Source organism: Pleurodeles waltl, chromosome 4_2 (assembly GCF_031143425.1).
Source record: "Pleurodeles waltl isolate 20211129_DDA chromosome 4_2, aPleWal1.hap1.20221129, whole genome shotgun sequence".
NCBI classification, from domain to species: Eukaryota; Metazoa; Chordata; class Amphibia; order Caudata; family Salamandridae; genus Pleurodeles; species Pleurodeles waltl.
In genome coordinates, this window is record NC_090443.1 from 5,363,979 (window position 1) to 5,385,877 (window position 21,899).

The 21,899-nt window shown below is 42.4% G+C and overlaps 1 protein-coding gene across 1 annotated transcript in view; it reads left to right on the forward strand.

The window, feature by feature from the left end:
* STXBP2 (syntaxin binding protein 2) overlaps positions 1–20,808 on the forward strand; it is a 193,394-nt gene extending 172,586 nt beyond the window's left edge. Inside the window, exons 16-19 of the mRNA XM_069230358.1 lie at positions 484–585; positions 8,294–8,379; positions 13,492–13,649; positions 16,787–20,808. Coding sequence (XP_069086459.1) covers positions 484–585; positions 8,294–8,379; positions 13,492–13,649; positions 16,787–16,869 — 429 coding nt within the window. The 3' untranslated portion in view covers positions 16,870–20,808. The remainder of the gene's footprint in view (positions 1–483; positions 586–8,293; positions 8,380–13,491; positions 13,650–16,786) is intronic.
* The last annotated feature ends 1,091 nt before the right edge of the window (positions 20,809–21,899 follow it).

Genomic DNA, 21,899 nt, shown 5'->3' on the forward strand with positions numbered 1-21,899 from the left:
ACTTGGCGTCTTTATGGCACAGTGTACTTAATTTTTAATTTCTATGCAGTGCACACCTTTTGCACTCATGCTTCATGCACAGGGTCATTATACATAATGTGCTTCCGCACACTATCAGCATCTCAAAACCAAAATTAGCTTATTCATTTTCTGAGTAGAGGTAATTGTAGGGGTTAGATGTGTGACACATTTCAGCAGATGTTGGTGTGGACGTTTCTTATTTCTGTTTACATTAGCTTACGCCCTTATGTTTTGATGTAGTCCACTGCACACGAGTAGCTGCGTGTAGCATGGCAAGCGGTGTTTCTTCCCACATCTTAATATATTCACTCTATCTTTCCTTTCTTCCTTTCCTTGCTTTTCAGACTTGTTAGCTCCAGGTAGGTTTGCCTCTCTCTGGGGCTCACATTTCTCTTTACCTTTCTGTTCTTGTTTCTCTAGTTAGTCTGTCCAGTCTCACATGCCTTTTTGTTTCCTCCTCAGTCAAGCACGAGCATCCAAAGCAAACCTGAGCGGAGGCCTCGCCTAGAAGCTACCACATACCAGCTTTCCCGCTGGACACCCATCCTACGCGATGTGATTGAGGTATGAGACCCCTGTTTGTATCCCCACAGCACTTTGCTAGAGTGGTATGCAGAGATAGTAACGTAGAGTGCATACCTGTGTATCACCCACAACAGCAGGATGCATCAGTAAGCCAGGGTTGCAGCCTAGAGTGTACCACAGTATGCATCTCCACAGCACTAGGGTGGAGCAGGAAACAGGGATGTGTAACAGTACACCAATGTATTCTTCTCCAAAGCTGTAAAACAAAAGAGTAAGTCGCAGTAGGGCGTAGAGCGCAACTGATTCACTCCACGCAGGATCGTGTTGTGACAGTAAGAAGAATTGGTGGCAAGGACCTCACCGCGGTTTGCATGCCACAGAGGTGTAACTAACCAGAAAGAAGAGCACACAGCTGTATAAATCACCACAGTCCTGCAACTGAGCAGAAAGCAGTAACCGTGGCATACCGAGCACCACTTTGTACAACCACAAAGTGGTTGGTCAGGGAAGTGGACACTACGGTATGCATCTCCACAGCAATGTGAAGCTGAGGGGGTGTCTTAGAGTGCATCATACTGTGCATTAAAACTGTTTGGTAAGCTTCTGATTTCTGTGAATGCCTACTGAATCTTTACTGAGCCTGGCGACATCCCACTAAGTCATTACTGGAAGGCCGGTATCCAGTCTAAGGGGAGCGTCACCGCTTGTCCCTCAAAACAATACACCCAAAATATAGAAACAAGTAGAGAACGTTGTAAAATTTTCAATTTTACATTTTGATTCATTATTTATATATATTTTATTATCTACTAGTATTATTTACTTTTCTAAACAGTTGTGGACCCCTTCAGTAGGCACCACAGGCCCTCGAGGATCCACAACCAAAGTTTAACAACTGATGGTCTAACATAGCCTGTAACCCTGCTAACCCAGACATATATTAGAAAGCTTATTTTTTGGCTATTCCTTTCCTACTTTCTTACAATTTTGCTATATTTTACAATTCCTTATACAATTTTAAAGTATATGGCTCTTTGCCAGAGCCTTTGTATTTGTTTTAATTGCTTTGCACACATGTAGCACAAAATCGTATCAAGTTATCCTTCATGTATTCATAGTGATAACATGTACAAGACACTTGTCCTTTAGTAAAATGGAGGAAAGGGATTGGTTGTTTCAGGAAGGTCACTATAAATTGCTCGTTTACGACCTTGCACAGAAGAGGTTTACATTGCCTTTAAGTTGTTTTATTTCTGCTTCCTGTAGATTATGTCTGATCCTTTCACTCTAATAGTTGCACTTTCCAGTTCCTCACGGTTTAGTCAATGCTTACATCAGTCGAGGGTTACTAACATATGCAGAAGTGGTGATTCAAATCAGTCGTGCCCTCTCAAAAACGGTGCTGATTTCCAGAACTGTACCATGTCGATTAACACCACTGGGGACTCAGTGCACATGTGCTTCAACTTTGCTAAAATGCTTTCAAACATTCACTGATTTTTATAGTTAATTCATGATTTGTACTTTAAAGTCTACTTGCACCATCTTTGCAAGTTAATATCGGTCAATTTATGGGGGTATTGAAATGTATGGCCGAATGCTGTTTTGTTTAATTCACGTTGGGGATCCTGGGAAAGAGTACTGGTCTGAAGGTGCTTGAAAGGGAGCCTCAAACCCATATAGAGAGATAGGGGAGGGTCAGTTCACCATACTACCTCCCTGCTACACGCATCAACAACACAAAAATATGGGGCACTTGGTGGACAGGCTGGACTGGCCTATTCAACTGATGATCAGATCACTGCTGTAGTGGTCTAATGTAGGTCTGAGGTATGGTAGTGGTAGCTGTATACCGTGGGAGGAGGATTCCTCCTTACGGAATAGGTGGTCTCACACACATTAGTGTCATGCTTCATCATTTGACCACCTATCCCCACCCAGGTAGGACAGTACCACCTGGGTGGACTGAACCTCGTTGTTAAAGGAACTTTTGGGGAGTGCTGACATTATTTCTTTCTGGATAAAGTGGGGATCCAGTTGAATGAAAAAATAAGCTAAAATTACCTAACAAAACATTTCATCCAGAGATAATTGGACTACTTCATCAATGAACTATACATTGACATGAATTGTGCCCATAAGTAAGAGCTCCCAGTCTGGCAAAAGAGGGAAATAGTTTTGAAGCATTTTATAGCCCTTTCTCAAGCAGAGGTGGGAAACAGATTCTAATCCCACCTGGGCCTATTGAAGAGATTTCTAGCTTGGCCTACAGAATGAAAAAGCTTGTGCCTTTTATTTCACTTTGAGGGCATACTACCGCAATATTTAGTGCACCCTATTTTTGTATGCTAGCACCCTGCCTTATGGGGTTTTTAAGTAAACTTTAGGAGGTCACTTATGAGTATATAAAAATAGGCTTTTGTGCATGACAAAGGCAGTTTGCCCTGCCATATGGCACAGCAATACATTTAAACTGCAGCCTAGTCAGAGCACAATTGTGCCTCTGGCAGAAATGTTCTTGTCACATGCAAGTGGTGTAAATATATACTACAGTCCACAAAGGCCTTGATCTTTCCATGCAATAGTTGTACTTTAGGCATCATTTACAATGAACTTATAAGGAAGTTAATATGCCTATAGGGAGTGCTTGTGTGCTGCCTATGTTTTAGAGGGGAAGCACAGGCACATTCCTACTGCAGTGGTAAAGTGCCCAGAATCATAAAGCTAGCACAAATAGTTACCAGAAAAAGGTAAAAAAATCTTGAGTGGCCATGCAGAAAGCGCAAACTTGCTTCAGGTAGAAACACCCAATGTGTTACCCTTTTAAATGATTTTAATGAAGTCGTTTAATATTTGTTTTTTTCAGTACATTCTGCACGTAGGCCTCAAGGGCCCCCAATCAAATCTACCTCAGCTCTCAAAAATCGTCATTTGTAGGTTAAATAGAAATACATGCTGTAAGTGGGACCTTTTCAAAGAGATTTTGTTTGTTCGTCAGGTGGGTGGCATAGGCCCACTAAGGACGCAGTCTCTTGGCGACTGTGATTATCAACTTTTGTGACCCTAATGTTGCTAGGGAAGTGCTAGCTCTTGCAGGAGACTGCATGGTGAGGCTTTAGCAGATTAGAATATTACTACTGTTTTTTTTTTTTAATAAACATTTAGCCCATGCAAGAGTCGCTGACAACACTCAAACTCCTCACCATGTTCCTGCGCCAGGCTTAGGGAGCTGTCTTCCCCTTACTCCTTTCCCACTTAGTAATCGTTACTCTGCTTTGAATGAATTAAAAGATGTTGATTAACAACCACTTGTAACGTCTAATAATGTGCCTAGTGGAGTTGCTTGGGGGGGGGGGGGAGCAGGCGGTGTCATATCATTGCTGTGTCTCTGGGTCTGAGACTAGCCCCTCTGCAAATGCCCCCTGGGAGGTGACAACTCTGTCGACTAACTTCCAACCTTCCACTAGTAAGACACTGTTACTGAAACTCCTCAGCTGGAATGTAGCTGGCTTGGCCTCAGAGTTAGAGGTCGAGGTTTGGCAGTTGTTCATATCAAATTTTGATATTATTTTTATGCAGGAAACCTGGGCTGTCTCTGAACTTGTTCTTGATGCGTACACAAGCATCAGCAACTTTGCCACCCCCTCACCCTCAGGTCGTGCCAAAGGGGGCTCCGTGCCATGGTTTAAGGTTAAAATTGGTTACAAAGTCCTATCAGTAGTAACAGATTCAGGTGGGATTCAGGCGTTTGAGTTTAGCTAGTGCGGCAGGTTAAGAATCTTTATGGTGAATTACTATAATCATGATTTTTTAGTATTTATATCTAACAATAACTCTACCTTTCAAGATCTTTCTTTACCTTTTAGCTTTTTGGCTGATATAGTTCGGGCGAAAAGTGGGCCTTTTAATTAACTCCTGGCATGGGGATTTTAATGCCAAACTGGGAGATATATCCTTCCATGTTGACTCTCCTTTTGACCCTGTCAGCTACGAAGTGGATCAAGCGGGTTTGAATTGGAAGGGGTGGCACCTATATGCCTTCCTTCTGGCACATGATGTGGTTAGACCTACTTTTAGCTCAGATGTCATGGTGGACCCGACTTTTATTGGGTAGGGGTGTAGCTCGACCATTGACTATGTATTTGTTTCTCAGAACCTCTTAGCTCTGACTTATGGGATAGAGGTGATACCATCAGTCCTTAGTGATCGTAACCCCTTTGCCCTACTTTTTAAAGCACCTTCTCAGGCTGGATTGAGGGAGTCTTGCCCCAGTCAAAAATTAGGGACTAAGGATAACGACAGGAGGGTGGTTTGGCGTTCTGCAACCCTGGTGCTTATTATGAACCAGGTGCAAAACGCCTGCCCATTTTTGTTAACATTATGTCAAGTAGACAGTGGTGATCCTGCAAACTCTTTTTTAGGCTTTGTTGAGCTTTTGATCCGTATTAGGGACCTCATTAGTAGACCCATTAAAAATGGTCCCACAGCAGGCTGCTCATGGTTTGATAAATATCGTAGGATAGCAAATGGCTCTCTGCACCATGCGCTTAGGCAAACTCCTAGAGACCAGGCTACTGTTTCTACCTATAGAAAGGCATTAGCTTGTTCCTTGAAGTAGCGGAGGGCTGAAGTCAAGGAATAGCAGTAGGAAAACATAGTGGTAGCCTGCCAGAAAAAAGATTCCCAGGCCTTCTGGTGGGTGGTTCAGGCTGGTCTTGCAAATGGTAAACTCTCAGAAGTTGTTACACCGCATATGTCCCCTGAAGCTTGGCTTGGCCACTTTTCTGGTACCTATGGGTCTGATGAGGTAAGGTTCAATTTTGTGCAGGTGATTTTACCTTTGAATCTCAGTCCCCTCTTTTTAGAGACAGAAGTATCAAAGACTATTCGTGATAGCCTTCCCAACACGGCTCCTGGACTGGATGGGATTTCAATGGATGGATTTATTTGTAAAGTATCCCGAATTTTGCCCTCCCTCCCCCAACCTTCTAACTAATATCTTTAACATGGTGTGTAGATCTGGACCCCTTATGTCTTGCCAAACATCTGTATTGGTTCCTTTTAAAAAAAAAAAGGGCAATATCCTGGACTCCAGGTGCTATCGATCAATCTTGCTGCTAGACTCCTCTTCTAAATTAATATGGCGGGTGGTGCTGGAACGCCTGAACTCTTGGGTGCAGGAGAAAAAAAATCTATCTCAGGTTTAATATGGATTCTGGAAAGGCTTGGGCACCATTGAACAGTGTCTTATCCTCCACCTCTTCATGGCCAAGTATAAGTATGTAAAGGGTGGGTCCATTCACTTAGCCTTTATGGACTTGTCAAGTGTGTTCAACTGTGTCAACAGGGAGAAACTTTGGGGAATGTTATTGTCCATGGGTCTTGGTGGTGGACTGGTGAATCTCCTGAGACTTTTAGACCAGGAACAGAGGACAAAAGTGAGGTATGAGCCAAATAGCGAGACTACCTCCACATTTAGTCAGTCGGGCTGTACGTCAAGGGAGTGTTCTTGCCCCTATTTTATTCCTTCTGTACATCAATGACTTGAGGAAAACTTTGGTCTCCATAGGAGCTGATTTCCCTCACATCTGCAATAACGCCATCCTAGCCCTATTATACACAGATGATGAAGTTCTACTCGTTAGGACAGCTAATGGGCCTAAGCACCTGGTTGATAGTTTTGCTGTGTTCATGAAAAGCTTGGATTTCAAAACTAATTGTGCTAAAACTTTTGTAATGGTCTGTGGCTCTAAAAATACTCTAACCCGCCCAGTGCACATAGGAGGACCTGCCTTGGCAAAAGTAAGCTCCTTTCCATACTTGGGTTAGAATTTGATGAGACATGTAGCTGGCTCCCCTGTTTGAAAAATAGAGCCTAACGCTTTACGCGCGCCTCGCTAGCGATCTTGCCTGTTCAATCCCGTGGCTGAAATATATTAAAGTCTCTATGGCCAATGTGGGTTGCCTGCATCTGTTCGAGAATCCACATTTAATATCCAAAAAGGATAAATCATGGGTTCATGATCACTTTCTCAAGCATAGATAGGCGGCCAGAGAGACAAATGAAGTAGCTAAGGTGATAGTCAGGGAGTAGTGTATAGCGCAAATGTCACTGGGCCCGGCCCACTATCTGTTGTATGCCCATAATGCTTATGAGCTCTTAAACCGTTTGAAGCTGAGGTCTCTCCGCTGGATGCTGTCCTTCTCCCAAGGGCAGTTTTCCTTTGGCGAAATCTGTATCTGCACCTGTGTTGGACAATCGCCACAAACGCTGTTGCATTTTGTGGTTTTTTTGTAAGTTCTGTGAGCCTTTTTAAAAACTGCACTTAGTACCGCTGCTTCGACAAAAAAACTTTACTAATGTAGGGCTGCTTTGCTTTTGCTTCAAAAGTTGAATTATTTTGATGTATGGAGTTCAGTGGGTCACTTCCTGAAAGGGGGAGTGGCCTGGCATAAGAAGCTGTTGTTTTAGTTTTTTTATGATAACAAGATGAAATGCTCTGTTTTTTAGTGGTATTTTTAGGTTGGTTTTTATAAATATAATATGTTTTTATAGATTGTATTATAGTGTGATTCTTTTATGATCTATTTATATGATCGAATAAAGAGAGAGAATCAAATCTAAAAGGTCTTGGCGTGTCACTTATACCTAAATATTTTATCCCCCAACCAAACTTTCTACATCTCCATTGAACAAATACCTAGTAAGCACCCCATATACTCTTTATCAAACTGGTTTCTCCATACTTGCGGGGAGGGTCACAGTACCTGGGGCTGTAATAGCGTTGTACCCTTGGAGAACAACAAGCTTACACACTCGCTTTGTGCGCCCCAGGAGCACTGTGGCATTACAGAAGGGGTCGAAGATGATTGCATGGCCCCTTGTGTAATATTGCGCTGGCAAACATGTAGTGCCAGTGCCATCTTCTGAGGGCCTTCCTTAATTTTCATGGGAGTGTAGCCCTGTGCAAATGAAGGAATCACTCTATGCCCAGCTCCTATTACGTACATGGGTGTAGAGAGACAGGCCCTTCGGAGCTGCATTGAAAGTGAACCACAGGGGTGGCACACTGTTAATGCAGCCCTCTGGAGGAGGTGAAGAGGGTCCCAAACCCCCCTTCGCCCCCTCCCCCCCGGTCTTTCCACTGCAGATGGCTGCAGTCACTCACTGCACCAGCCTGACAGTGATTCCTGTCCCATCTTTACAGGCTGCCACCTACACAATAAACACAGAGAAGTTTGTAAGCAGCTGCTCTGTCTTTCAGTAAATGTGCTGCCCCAGAGCAAACATGAGATTACAGCTACCCTAGGGGGCAGCATATTCATGATAATAGGGTACATTACCCAGGTGTGCTCCAGGGGCACTTTCCGAATGGTGCGCTGTGGTGCAAACTGGCATAGTACGCCCTATGTACAATACTGTCCCTGTTCCCTTGAATCATCCTCTGAGCACCCACACCACCATTCCTGTGCCCACAAAAAAATCTTTCTGTCTCGTTTGTTATCTATAGCCTTCATTCCTCTTCCTCTCTTCTATACAGGCAGCGCTGAGAGTATACTCCCCGGCCTGTTATCTGTTTGTGAAGGAACACCCACGTATTAAACTAGTATTTTAAGACAAATGGAAGGTGGTGGGTGTGGAGGATCTTCTCCGTCTGAATCCATCCTGAAATCAATCTGCATTTTACTTCTACTCAAATGTTTATTATAACTGTTTTTTAATCACAAGTTGTATCATTTCACTCAGGATATTATTGAAGACAAGCTGGACAAGAAGCTGTGGCCCTATGTGTCTGAACCAGCACCCATGAGTAACTCCCAGACAGTGGTGAGGTGAGAGTCTTTGCTGTACTAGGCAGGGTAAACAATGGTTTTCATTTAAATATTATGGTTTGTAGTCATACATATCCCACAGGGCAGAGGATCAAGAACCCGTGGTTCAGCAATGATAGCTCAATTTTATTTTACGTATTCTTTTACAATCATGGTATCTGGTGCTAGCGACAACCTCCATATATGTTAAATTGCACTCATTTAGCATTGTGTTTCTCAGCCATTGATTGTGCTTGGATGTCTGAGTTTCTAACTGGCAAGCAAAAGATTTATGCCAGAGCTTGTGGCTGAGTGGCAAAAGGTTGGTGTTAAGGCTTTTAGCGAAGTAGCAAAAGGTTGATGTCAGAGCTTCTGAGCAGTGGAAAAAGGTTGATGACAGAGCTTTCAGCAGAGTGGCAAAAGACTGACGCCAGAGTTGTACCAGAGTATTAACGAGTTGACATCAAAGTTTGTAACGTAGTAGCAAAAGGTTGGTAACTGTGATTATCTGTGGCATTTAGCAAACAAGTCTCTCCAGAACCGCAAGGGTCACTCACTTGTCAAGTGGCAGACATGAAATTAACTAACCAAAGCCGCTAGTGGATTGGCTTACAAAACTCGCTCATAGTGTATGAGACCTGAAGATAATAATATGGAACAGTGGTTTAGCCCACTTTAAGATTTGTGAAGTAGCATGAAACTTAAATTAGTTCAAGAATAGATCCTCCGTAATACAAAATGGCAAAATACCCTGTTGTATGACTATCAAAAATGTATTTACAGCAGAAAGGTGGTGTTACTCAGCAAGATGAAGCAGTGATCCAAGTGAACAGTAATGGGATAAACCATTCAACACAATGTGTTTGGTAAAGTTCTTTAGTAATCAGCATGTGGGACAGGTTTGGCTCTTTACCTTCTTACAGATCTTTAAAGAATTGTACCAAATAGCAGTTATCATGCTGTAAAAGCTTCTTCAAAATTGATTATTTTTCAACACATTGTTTTTAATGTTTGTGCACACACACTAATATTACTATTCTTATATGGTATATTCACTAGTATATTCAAATCTTATGTTTTTTTAATTATTCAAGGCCAAGGGACAATTAAGGTATTACGTTACTTCCCAAATCTGGAATGTTGAAATTCTCTTCAGTTTAAATGAATCATGAGGGAACATTGTTCATATACTCAAGTTTCCTCTTGGAATGCAGGGTTGCCTAATATGTTTGTGAGAGCTGAACTGGACCTGCCTAGAAACCAAAAGCAACCTTCGCAAAAATATTCAAACCAGCTTCATTCTACAGGACGCTGCAACTGCAGTGAGGCAACAAGGGCACGGTTGCCTCATGGCAGCCCATGCTGCTCTGAAACTAGGCATCTGGCCTCCAACAATACTGGAGCCATGCCAAAGTGGCCCAATTCCAACAGCTGGCCCAATGCACCCAGGAACATGATGTTAGCACATGGCGCATAAGGCCCAATGCTGGTACTTGGTGGCTTTAACACAGAGTTGTCCAAATTGTGATTAGAGTACAATTATGGGACCTGGCACATGGCTAAAATGTCCCATCGCTGACCCCAGACAAGTGAGATTCAGAGCAGGCCAGTGGTGTTCCGAACCCATGAATGGGCATGTATGACTTGGACTTGAAAGAAGCATGTGCTGACTGGAGCACTCAGAGCATATATGTGTTGGCCAATTTATGGCTGTTAGTTACCCGATAACACAGCATGATTTAGGTAAAGCAAGGACCTGCTTGTTGGACTTCTCGAACTGGCTATGTGTGGAGGGAACAGTATTAAAAGGATGTCAATGTGAACTTGTGAATTCATAATCTGTTACAGTTTTTTGCCTTTTTAAAACTGTTTTTTGACTTAGTACATCAAAGGGTAACCTATCACCACTAGCATCCGAAGGAGACAAACTGGGACACAGACACATTTAAAATTAAACCCCATGAGACGAAATCCTGTGTACTGAGGACTGGGTGCAAACTTAAGATTCTCACAAAATGAACTGGTTAGGGCTGTGAAACCATGTGCGAAAAAAATAAAAAAGGATTTAAAGCTGATAAGAAAACATTGGCAAAACCAGTATGTCTATGTTTAATATGCTAACACATGCCACGTTAGCACATTAGAATGAGAAACATGGGTGGGGAACCAGCAGGAGTGAACAGAGAGCGTCCAACACTGTAAAGCAGCCCTTCATGGAAATCAGTTCTGAGTTGAGGTGGAAGAGTAGACTTAAACATCCAATAGCTTAGGGGAGAGATAAATACTCCACTGGGCTGTAGGAATGTGTGGATGACAAAGTCTCTACCCAGCGGCTGAAAGAGACATGTCAAACAAAGCCAGTGGGTGAAATGGGCAAGGCCAAAGCCGACTCTGTGTATTGTTAGCAGTAGCCTGATAGCTGCTGTGTAAAAACACATAAATAAAAAAAGCATTTGCAATGCAATAGGTCTCGCATTAGTGAGAGTTAGAGCTGTTGGCGTTGTAAATTATAATGACAACCGCGCATTTGGGACCTTATAAATATTTAGCCATACAGCACATGAATCCTTTATCAGAACTAAACAGTGTTTGTGCATTCCTTCATATACTTGGCATTTGACTGTAATGGTCTGAACAGCCCCTACTGAGCACCACAGTAAAAACAGCTTTTGGAAGAAACATGGTCATGTAACCATATATTCAGCCCTTAGAGGGTATAATCAAAGAAAAGATCATGATAAAGAGAATTTCAGTGTAACCATATAATCAGCCCCTTGAGGGCATAGTGTATTACACATTTTAAGGTCTAGCAAGCCTTTCAAATATCATTTTACTGTGGAGTCAGGGCACAAGAGTGCAGTGCTGCAGGATGTTAATAGATGTCCCTGTGGAGTCAACAGCAGAAGGTGCAGTACCACTGTCCATCGCTAGATGTCCCTGTGGAGCCAAAGCACTCAGAATACAGTGTCACAGAATTCTACCAGAATGCCTTCTGAGGTCAGAAGCTCAGAATGTCCCCCAAGCCCTGAAAATGGCTGAAATATTTAACCATGCTGTATATTAAACCTTTATCAGAAATAAACTGTGTTTGTGTATTGCGACTGGTCATGGCTTTGATGTTCCTGTGGAACCATCCGAGTTAGTAGTGCCTTGGAACAATTATCATCCTTCAGCCCATGGAGAGCATGGTGCATTTCACATTTGCAGGCCAAGGCTGTCAGAATATTATTACAAAGAAGGCCCTTAAAACACAAACTGTAAAAACAAAAGTTCCAACTATAAGAGAGTTTAAATATGCATTGATTGGTGGAAGAAATTATGATTTTTGGGCCCCCTCTAACCTAGTGTGACCCACAAGATGGCCTGGACAAAAAGAGCACATCGTTTTGAATGTTTTAGTAGTTGTCCCATTGCCCTAGGACCACCACAGGCTGAGTTATGGGCAAACGTGTTGTAAAAGGAATGCCTGCAAAGCATTATGGGGTGAGTTTCCTTGCATACATTAAACCTTTATCAGAAATAAACTGTGTTTGTGTTTTAGCAGAAGGTGCAATACCACTGGTTGTAGCTAGATGTCCCTGGAGAGCCTACTGAGTTAGGAGTGCCTTGGGGGAAATTATCATCCTTCAGCCCTTGGAGAGCAAAGTGCATTACACATTTGCAGGCCAAGCAAGCAAGGCCCTTATAACAAAAACTCCTCTCAGCTGTAAAAACAAACATTCCAGCTACAATAGAGTTTAAATATGCATTAAATGGTGGAAGAAGTTAAGATTTTTGCCCCCCCCCCCACACCTAGTGTGACCCACAAGATACACATAGTTCCGAATGTTTTGGTGGTGGTCCCATTGCCCTAGGACCACCACAGGCTGAGTTTTGGGCAAACATGTGCTGTAAAAGGAATTCCTGCAAAGCATTATGGGTTGAGCTTCCCCCAGTACAGTGAATATTGTAGTATCAGGTCTCCCACTGTGCAGGGAGAGCCGCCATTGAGGATTCACTCCTAGGTCTATTTCATGCTATATAAAGCCATACAAAAAACGTACAAAATACATGTCTGACACAACTACTTGTAATTACTGATTATGTAAAGTAAGGACCAAGTGAAGGGCAAATGCGGAAAACGAACCACGCATGTGAAAGAGTGCTTACTAACAAACATGAGAGGCAGGAAACAAAGAAAAACAGCAGAAAAACATTCCAGGTGTAATTAAACTGTACTTGGCGGTTGCTCCTCAGCCAAGTACAGTAAGTGACATATCGGCTGCCAAACCAGTTAGGAGGCGGCAAAACAAGAGTGACCATGTCTTCAACCTATTGTAAATGGCAAGCAGGAGCAAAGTCCTATACTCCATCCAACAGGTCTTGCAGACAGTGCGTGTGCGATGTCTAGGCTCAACCTAAAAATGGATTAAATAAAACATGATAGTGCTTCATATTTATTAATCCATATTTACATTAAGTTTGAGGCTCTGCCACCTTGAAAGAGATTGAATGCATTGATAGTTTGTTGAGCAGATAGATGGGAGGAGGCATGGGGAAACTATGGGAGACTGAACCATGTGACTACTGGTGCGTGGTGCTATTAATGTCAATGTTCCCAATTGGCTGATAGCCTGCTAACAAAATAGTACTCTATTTCACTGTTTGAAACTCAAATAAAAATAAATTCCAAAAACTATCTAGTCTCTGCATAACTAGAGCACAGTACAACATTTTCTGCAGAAGATCATTTTCATCCCAGAAACTGTGCCAGTGTGAAAACCTGTAAAAAGAAGCACAGTTCCTGCATATATAAATCTAGGGCACCATTAGAGACGTGATAAAAATAAACCCTATTCCTTATCACTTATGGTGGCCCCAACACCATACTTTTTAAATGTATAGTGGTATTTGTCATGCTTTTGTGATTCTCAAATGAACACATGAATCACTAATGTTCTAATCAACCTGCTTCATGAAAGGTATTTTGATGACACTAATCTACGATAACTGCTGCTATACCCGTGAGATGCCTTTAGGCTGGGAGGGGGCAAGGGGAAATTCATTTTGCTGTTTAACCTGCTCATTAGATGTTGGCCGTTTGTCCATGCTGGAACTGAACCAATTAATGTTCCTCACCACACTTTCTTCTAGTGCTCGCTTTGGCCACTGGCACAAGAACAAGTCAGCGACTGAGTACCGCATGGGGCCACGTTTGATCATCTACGTTCTGGGTGGAATGACCTTGTCAGAGATGAGATGTGCTTACGAGCTGACCAAGGCAACGGATGGAAAGTGGGAGATGCTAATAGGTGTGTGATGTAACCTGCAGGTTTTATGTCACTCTTCTGAAATTCACGGTTTCTATAAATCATCCTAAAATTCTGTGTGCAACAATAAAAGTGACAGTGTGCTGGTTTGTTTATGTGATGATAAATGTGGATTCAAGATCAAGCTTGCTCTATCCCCAATGGTGGAGTGGGAAGGGTGATTTAAAATGTGAGGGCCTGGGTGAGACATCGCAGGAGAGGGCAGATTAAGATGGCTAAGGGGAGGGCTGTGGAGAACTGGGTGACAGCCTGTGGGGACCACCTTGGTAATACAAGGCAGACTGAGATGCTGAGTAAGACGCTGTGGGGGAGGGCTGGTAAGAAAAGGTAAAATTTCACTGAAAGGCTAAGTGAGTTGGAAACCGGGTGAGGCGCTGTAGGAGAGGGTTAGGTGCCATGTGGGCAAGGTTAGATGGACGTAAGAGGGGAGGATAAGTGAACTGCTGGAGAGCAGTACTGGGCAAAAATGCCACTCAGAAAGCTGGTTGAGACACTAGCATAGAAGAGCAGAGTCCTGTGCCCTCGCCAGAGACATAGATCTCTGTCTTTTAAGTATATATAAGTCTAGGGCCGACCAGCTGCACACTGAGAACTAGAGCTGGAGCGCTCCTGTATATTCAAAGCCATATTGTAGGTAGTAGTCCAGCTTTCGGATAGTACTGTGTAACCTGTGAAAACATTGCTAGCAGAGTATTTCAAGCAGTGTCCTCTGCCTTGTTATACCAGGCCCAAGGTTCCATGCACCAGCTTCTTAAATAGTGAATGCACAACTAGAAAAAGCAGCAGCGTCACAAATGGCCTGTGTGATGCAGTGTCCCTGACCGCTTTTCCTGTTGAGAAGCAGCATTAGTCGTTGTATTTAAGCCAAAACTCACACTTAAAGGTTTGTAGATTCTAATTCACAAGCAGCTTAGCTGTAAGCACAGATCATGTTAAGCGCTGCTGGGACGGTGACGACCGGGAAGTGGGAGGGATCAACATTGCCCAGAGACAGTTCTAAAGAGCACATAACATCTGTAGCAAAATATGTATAAATGTTTTTATGTCCTGATTGTTCTCTTGCAAAAACCCTAAGCCATGTTTATGTAATGTATCAAATGCTTGTCTGTCTGTTGCATTTCAGTATTATTTAGATTTGTGTTTTGTGAGTCCCATCAGTATTGTTTCTTCCACTTAGTTTTTAATTTCCTACAATAGCATTAGAGCAGAGCTGTGGCCGCTTACAATAAATGTCTGCCCTGTCTTAAAACAAATAGCTTGTTTGAATGTTCGTTGTTGTATGTTGTGCTGCCAGTACCAGAATTTCAGTCTGTGCTTAGTTTCTCTTGAGTGCATGTAGTTGCTGGTTGTAGACTCACTCTTTAGGTAATATGTTTCTACAAGTGTGGTTCACTGCAACAAAATGGTGGTAGATGAATGGCCCCTCAAAACATATTTTTCCATATAGATCCTTCAGAAGAAATGAGGTGACATGGGCATGCTTTCAATGTTGCCAGACCAGTTGCTATTAAGTTATCAGTACATATCGGGAAGCTTGATTTTTCTACATAAATTGTGAATTAATATCACGTATTTGTATGTACTCTGCACTGTATTCCATTCCATTCAATTATTCGTTTCCAACTTTTTTTTCCATCCCCCATTGGAGGTTGAAACCAAATAAATGCAAATCAGTCAAATGATTACTTTGTTCCTTGTTCTCCCATAAGTGTACATAAAGGGATGAGATGGACATCCCTTTCAAGTGCTGCCACTCATAACAGCTGTGGCATCTGTCCATTTGTTCGAGATGCCCTCCTGTTTCTGGTTCAGTAGTCGATAACATGCTCAGTGCTGCTGAGTAGCACATTTACAATAAGTGCATTATCATACAGCAGAATAGGTAGTTGCCAGGGGCTGACATTGTGATGTGCTCTCTGCTTTTTTGAGACCCTGCCATATTCTTGACGCATTAGCTTAAGCACACACTTAGGGCTGGCGATCCTCTTTTGGAAGCAGCTTAGGTGTAAGCACTGATCCCTTTAAGCGCAGATGGGAGGGTTTAATGTTTTCTGGCTGAGTTATCAGCACTGCAGTCTCCTGCCATAGATTTGACTGTGTATTCCTATTTTCTGATGATTAAATAAACCTGCACTGTATTAGCAATAATTCAAGAAATCTTAGGGCCTATGCCCCGATTCCTTTCAGTTCCTTTGTAGATCGTGACCTTCACTATCACTGATGTAGCAAGATGGGATCAAAATTCAATTTTATTTGAGGTGGTTGCCTCTGAAGTAATAAACCATAGTTTTAAATGGAGATTGGACGAGAGAACCTTACACTCCCGCACCATCTCCACCTTTCACGTGTTATATGTCATCATGGGTCTACTTCTTTCCCTCAGCCTTATATCCACACATAAAACTGGGAGAAAGCTCCTTAGTGCATCCCTGGGTACCCCTGTTCCACTACCTCACATGCAAAACTCTCCCGCTTTGTTCGCATCCTTGCTTCTCTTCTTTTGGGTGTAAAACAATGCACCATGAATTCCTTGTAAAATTTGTGTGTCTGCTTTCATTCCGAGCAGGCAGTCTGGGTGGACACGATTACAGAAACAGTGTTAGACTGGGAAGGCACTATTGATGAATCACTCAAACAGATTTTAGGGGAAGTATGCCTTCTTAGTGTAACGTCTCACTTATTTGTTTGTTAATTAACAGTCTTTAATATTTGCTCTAAAAGGATTATAGTCAAAATATAGTTGTACCAAGCAAGTATTTTTTGCAGCTGTTAAACCCACTAAATCACTTTTAAAATATATTTTTTAGATATGTTTTTTGAAAATTTCCGAGGTTTCTATTTTTCCAATCTCTTGCCGGGTTTGAAGCATGGGTTTTAAATTTTTTTTGTTCTTCTAGACTTTTGTTTATTTATCCAAAAGTGTGTTTTGTACTAAATGGGTCAATCACGTTGTTTTTCTGCCACTTTATTTTGATTTATTACCTGTGGCCTGTAGCTTTTCTTATTTTGAAGAGATGGGAGCCATGTATTTTCAATGGCTTAGATTTTAAATTGAAAATTGAAACTAAAGAGGCAGTGGCTGCCTTCTCATCATATTTTGTTTTCTCTCCTTGTTCCAGGTTCAAGTCACATTTTGACCCCCACCAGATTCCTGGATGATCTTAAGACCTTGGACAAGCCACCTGTTCCCACTTCCCAGTGAAGCTCAATTTCAGACCTTTTCAAGCTTCATAGGAAGACCTCAAATGAGCTGCAGCTGCCCTGCTACCTGCCTGCGGGCTTACTTTGGCTTTTGTTTTCCTCCCCTGAAGTGAGAGGGGAATGTCAAGCAATCTGGGTCCCACATTGTGTAAATGTCCAGTAAAAGACTGTTCGAACATGGAATGCTGTTGTACTTCTGTGGAGCAGCATTTGAGTCATCCTGGTGAACAACGATGGACTTCATGCAGTTGCTGGGTTGAACGGGGTGATAAGGAGGCCCTAGACAGAAGCACAAATGCCATCATGTGCTTACTGTACTTACCATTCAGTCTCAGATTCCATGAGGATGGTCTCTTTAGGGTGCTGCCATCCGTGGTTGGACTATTGAGTTGCATCAAGCATGAAGAGCACCGATGTATTGTTAGATCTTCTTTCAGCTGTTTTATTTTTCAGTAAAAATGCATTTAGATCCTTGCTGCTGCAGGAAACCCTGGGTTGAGGGATTTGACCAGCTCTGGAACATGCAAAGTGAAGGCCAGCAGGGCAGAGAACAGGATTGTTTAAAGGAGGATGTAGACATAGACATAGACATAGCCATGGCAAGCCAGCCACTGCTCAACAAAGAGCTTTTTGGATGTCTTTTTGTATTACCTTTGTCAGCCATTCAAAGGGAGAGAGGCTGGGGAGGGTCCTGATATCTCGTCACAACACTGGACACAGAAAATGTCCCTCCTATCAAGAGAGGAGGGAAAGAATTGCATGTGTAAATGGCTCCCACCAGTAGCTGAGTTGTATGTGATGAGCAGTCTGTCTCAGGCAGTGGTGAATTGGCAACTGCAAGACTAGAGTAGCAAAGATGAAAGACCTGGTGTTATTGCAGCTATTGCTAGATACTGGGCAGTGTAGGCTTTCCCACTATCTGTATCACCACATACCATCTGTTCAGTTTTTCAGTTTTTGCAGCAGCTGAAGTCTTTATAGAGTAGTGAGTAGATACTGCTCTGGCTGCTGCTCTGCATGGTACCCATGCTAACAAGTTACTGTTGAGAAATGACCTGTCTTGGGACTTCCATCATCCTACACAAGTGTGAAACCACAGTGTGCGCCCAGTAGAGTTGATTCCTTAAAATTATTTACTTTTTGAGGGCTTTCCGCCAAAGCTATGCAGCTGGTTGCAGTGCATCAATGCAGTACATCCTAGTGTTCATGAGAGGTCAAATCTAGCCGTGCCCGATAATGAGATGGGGTTTCCACCTTGAAAACATTTGAAATGCATATTTTGACTAATGGGTATGCTTTAATTTAGTGTCTCGCTTCTCCTTGATTTTCAGATCTCGTTCTGTTCAAATTAAGCTTTTCCTGTCATCTCAATGTGTCAATCCAGTTGCAGCACAGAAGGTGTGAAAAGGAAGACCAGGGGTCTTTCATGACAGAGCTCAAGATCTGCATTGCCCCTGTGCATTTTCATTTGCCCCTGCAACATGAAAACAAACAGTGGGTTATGAAGTCTCTGGCCCTCTTTTCTGAAGTGGGCCGAATACTACTAGTGAAGGAGTGGATCTAAGCAGAGGCTTTCGCACAGTTTCCTAAAGTCACCTGGGGCCAGGTGATTTTCATAAGGCCACATAACAATGACCTTTCAGCCTTTCAAACTTCATGTTCCAAGGGTACTGGACTTGTTCACAATTAGACCATTACTGCCTATCACTAGTGGTTCCTGAGGGAGGAGTTGGAACCTGTTGCTGTGGGAATGTTAGGTCCTACTGTGCAATGGGTAAAGCTATAAAGGAGGCACCACTGGTAGCTACACTGGCATCATCTTCCTGTTGTCGCTCAGTATTCAGCAGACCTCAATTTTTTCTGTGCTTACCTTGAGGCACCCAAACCCACGAGGCTTAAGGAATGATTACAGGTTTGAATTTTTGTTTGTTAGAGAAGGTATCTTGTGTTCTAAGAATTGTTTTTTTTCTACACTCTGGCTTTTCCCAGATACATCTCGGCACCCAATCTTTTCTTATCTTGAACATCTGTTTAACGCTTTGCTTTTCTTGTAACAGGTTGCTGGCACTTCCTGTGCCTAGTGCTTGTTTAAAAGTGAAATTTGTGTAGCGGGGCACTCTTGCAGCACACACACGATTGTTTGAAAACCTCAGTATGTGATTTGACATCACTACATGTATGTGTTTGCCTATGAGTGGCTCAGTTTTCTAATTTTAAGTTTTTATTCTTGGAGGGTGTCCCAAAATGGCTAAGTGGGGAGACATTTGTAATACATGTTCAAAATGACTTTGTATGACGAGGCCTGGTCTTTTGTTCTGTGCAAGAGGGCTTCAATGAACAGTCGTTGGATGACAGTAGTTACACACTGTGAAGTTTGTCCTTTGCCCAGCTCTTCATTTTTTAGTGCACATAAATGTGTGGACCTGCATGTATAGGCCCATTGCACTTCTATCCCAGGCTAAAGTTTGTGAAGGGTTATGATGCCCCAAAGGATCCCAATCAGACACCAGAAAAGTTACTTTTTTACCATACCATTGATTATTTACCTCCGTTTTCTCTGTTCCACCTATTTCATTTTTATTGCATTTTTGATGTTTTATTTCCGCTTGGTATGACTCTTCCAGCACATCTGCTCCTGTAAACCGCAGTTGATATAACAATTCACATACTGAAAACAAATCAAATATACCATCCCTCTGGCTCCAGGCATTCTAGAGCAATAAAACGGTAATCATTGCATGCTAGGAAGTTAGGCAGGCGGGCCATAGCAAAGACACACACTCCACACTTCTGGGTCTGGGTTAAAGTTTCCTTTAAGGACTGTGCCCTTGTACAGGAAACAGTACCTCTTCTCTGTAGTATAAGATTGTTGAAACTGAGCACTTTACATCGGTCATTTGGTGCCAAGGTTACTGAGCGAGTGCCATATCCCTCATTCACACCACACACTCCTCTTTTCACTGGAATTTTCTGACTCCCTTACAAGGCATTATTTATTCATTTTAGACTACTCATACTGGTTAACAAATGGTCTGTAATTGTCATTTGGGTAGAAATGCAATCAGTTTCTGAGTACGAGAAATGCGATGGGCCAATAATTTGGTTGTTTCTCTCATGCCTAGCACCTAAGTGGTTTCCAGTTTGTCAGTTTTTCACCTCTCTAGTTCGCAGTCTAGGCCAGTAGTCAGCCTGTTATTCCGTGAGGTATACGAGTGGATTCTGTTTCTGTCCATTGGACACAGAGTAACATGACAAACGTTGCTGTCACAGCCAAGACCCTCTCTGGAAGATTATAGCAATGCCAAAGAATCAAACGATTTAAAAATGTAAATCGTTTTCAAACACAAAACCGATAACATTTACAGGCTGAGCACGTAGAGAGATCTCCCTTTGCACCATTGAGTTCTGAATGGTCATTCAGTAGAGCTTTCTGCTCTGGAATGGCACCGAAGAGTGAAAAGCCCTTGGGGCTGGTGGTGATGTAATAAGGTGGTGGGTGCAGGACAGGAAGAGGGAGAAAACCTTTCCTCCTTCTCAAACGCCTTTCTTGGGAGATCAGTCACGCCATTACATACATGTTTTTTTTTTTTAACCTCTCCCAACACATGCTGTTCTTGTCCAGTAAGAGACTTTTCACACCAGACTATCGTGGTCATAAGTCTACCAAATAGCCCTGCTGGGAAAGTGGTGCTAGGTTGAATGCATTTTCATCTGTGTAATATGTGCAAACCAGAATTTTGTCTTTGTGCCTTAGCCAGTAAAGTGATACAGACATTGTTCCAGGAACATTGAAAGGTCTGAAGTGAGTTGTGGTTATTTTTTATTTTTTTTGGCTTCATGGCATGTATTTGCACTCTCCATTTAAATGTTATAAATATTACAAAGCAGAAAATAATTATTATATAATCATGTTGAAAATAAAGCCTGTTTCTCCGTTTGATTCATTACTTGTGTTAAATTCCTGTCACGTATGGCGCGTTATCGGTGGGTTATGGACTGCAGTATCACTGGTAGTGACAAAGCAATAGCTTTCACTAGCTCCGTCAGTCATTTATTTTTATTTGGCAGAGGTCTGTGTGGGAAGTTGCAAAAAGAGCTAAAAATGAGCCACTGTAATTGCTGGACATGAGTGTTTGCAACATAGGAATCTCAGTCAACTGTTGGTTAATGCCAAGAACCGTAGCCTGTAAAAACCCTTTGAAACATAGAACTATTATTAGACTATAACGTCAATATAGAGGTGACCTTGCAGCGAACGCAACCTTTGTTGACACTTTGGATTATAATATAAATGGTGTTTTGTTTTTATTGGACATTGGAAAGGCAGGAGGAAGAAGCCACAAATGAAACTTATTTTGGAATCATTCTTAAATGGCATGTACTGTTGAAACTGCCTAAAGATGCTACAGTCCCGAACACTTCACGTTTTCTGTGCACTGTTATTCTTGAAACCAAGGGGGCTTCCAAATACTATAGTAGGCTAAAACAGTCTGAAGATGGGACCTGTGGTGCTACAGCATGGAGGGTCTTGGGCTGAGATCAAAGATATATTGCAGAACATTCTGGGGGTCATGCATAGCATTTGAATCTGCAAGAGCGAACCTGCCAAACGTTTGTCACAGGAGTGAAACACTTGTACACCTACTACAGCCTGACAGTCCTGTAAACAACACATATCTGCCGCAGTCGGTATGAACTCCCTGCTACTTGTAGATTCTTTACAAGTCAATAGTAGTAACCGTGAGAACAAAGGACAACTAAGCTTTTCGATACTTTTTTAGAGAGTCAATTTTTATCACCGATCCTAAAGTAACTCTACTCCCACATTCTTGTTGGAAACAAGAATGGACTAGCCAACATTTTGAACACTTGCAGTACTGCAATATTTAGTATTTCTGTAGCTTTTGAAAGCTAGTGTGGTTTGTGGCACAACTACGGTGCTCTTGCGTTGACAAGAGATGTATACATGGGTCCTGGAATGGGAGTGGAACAATTAGTTATTCTGTAGGACTGAGTCCCACCTATATGCTT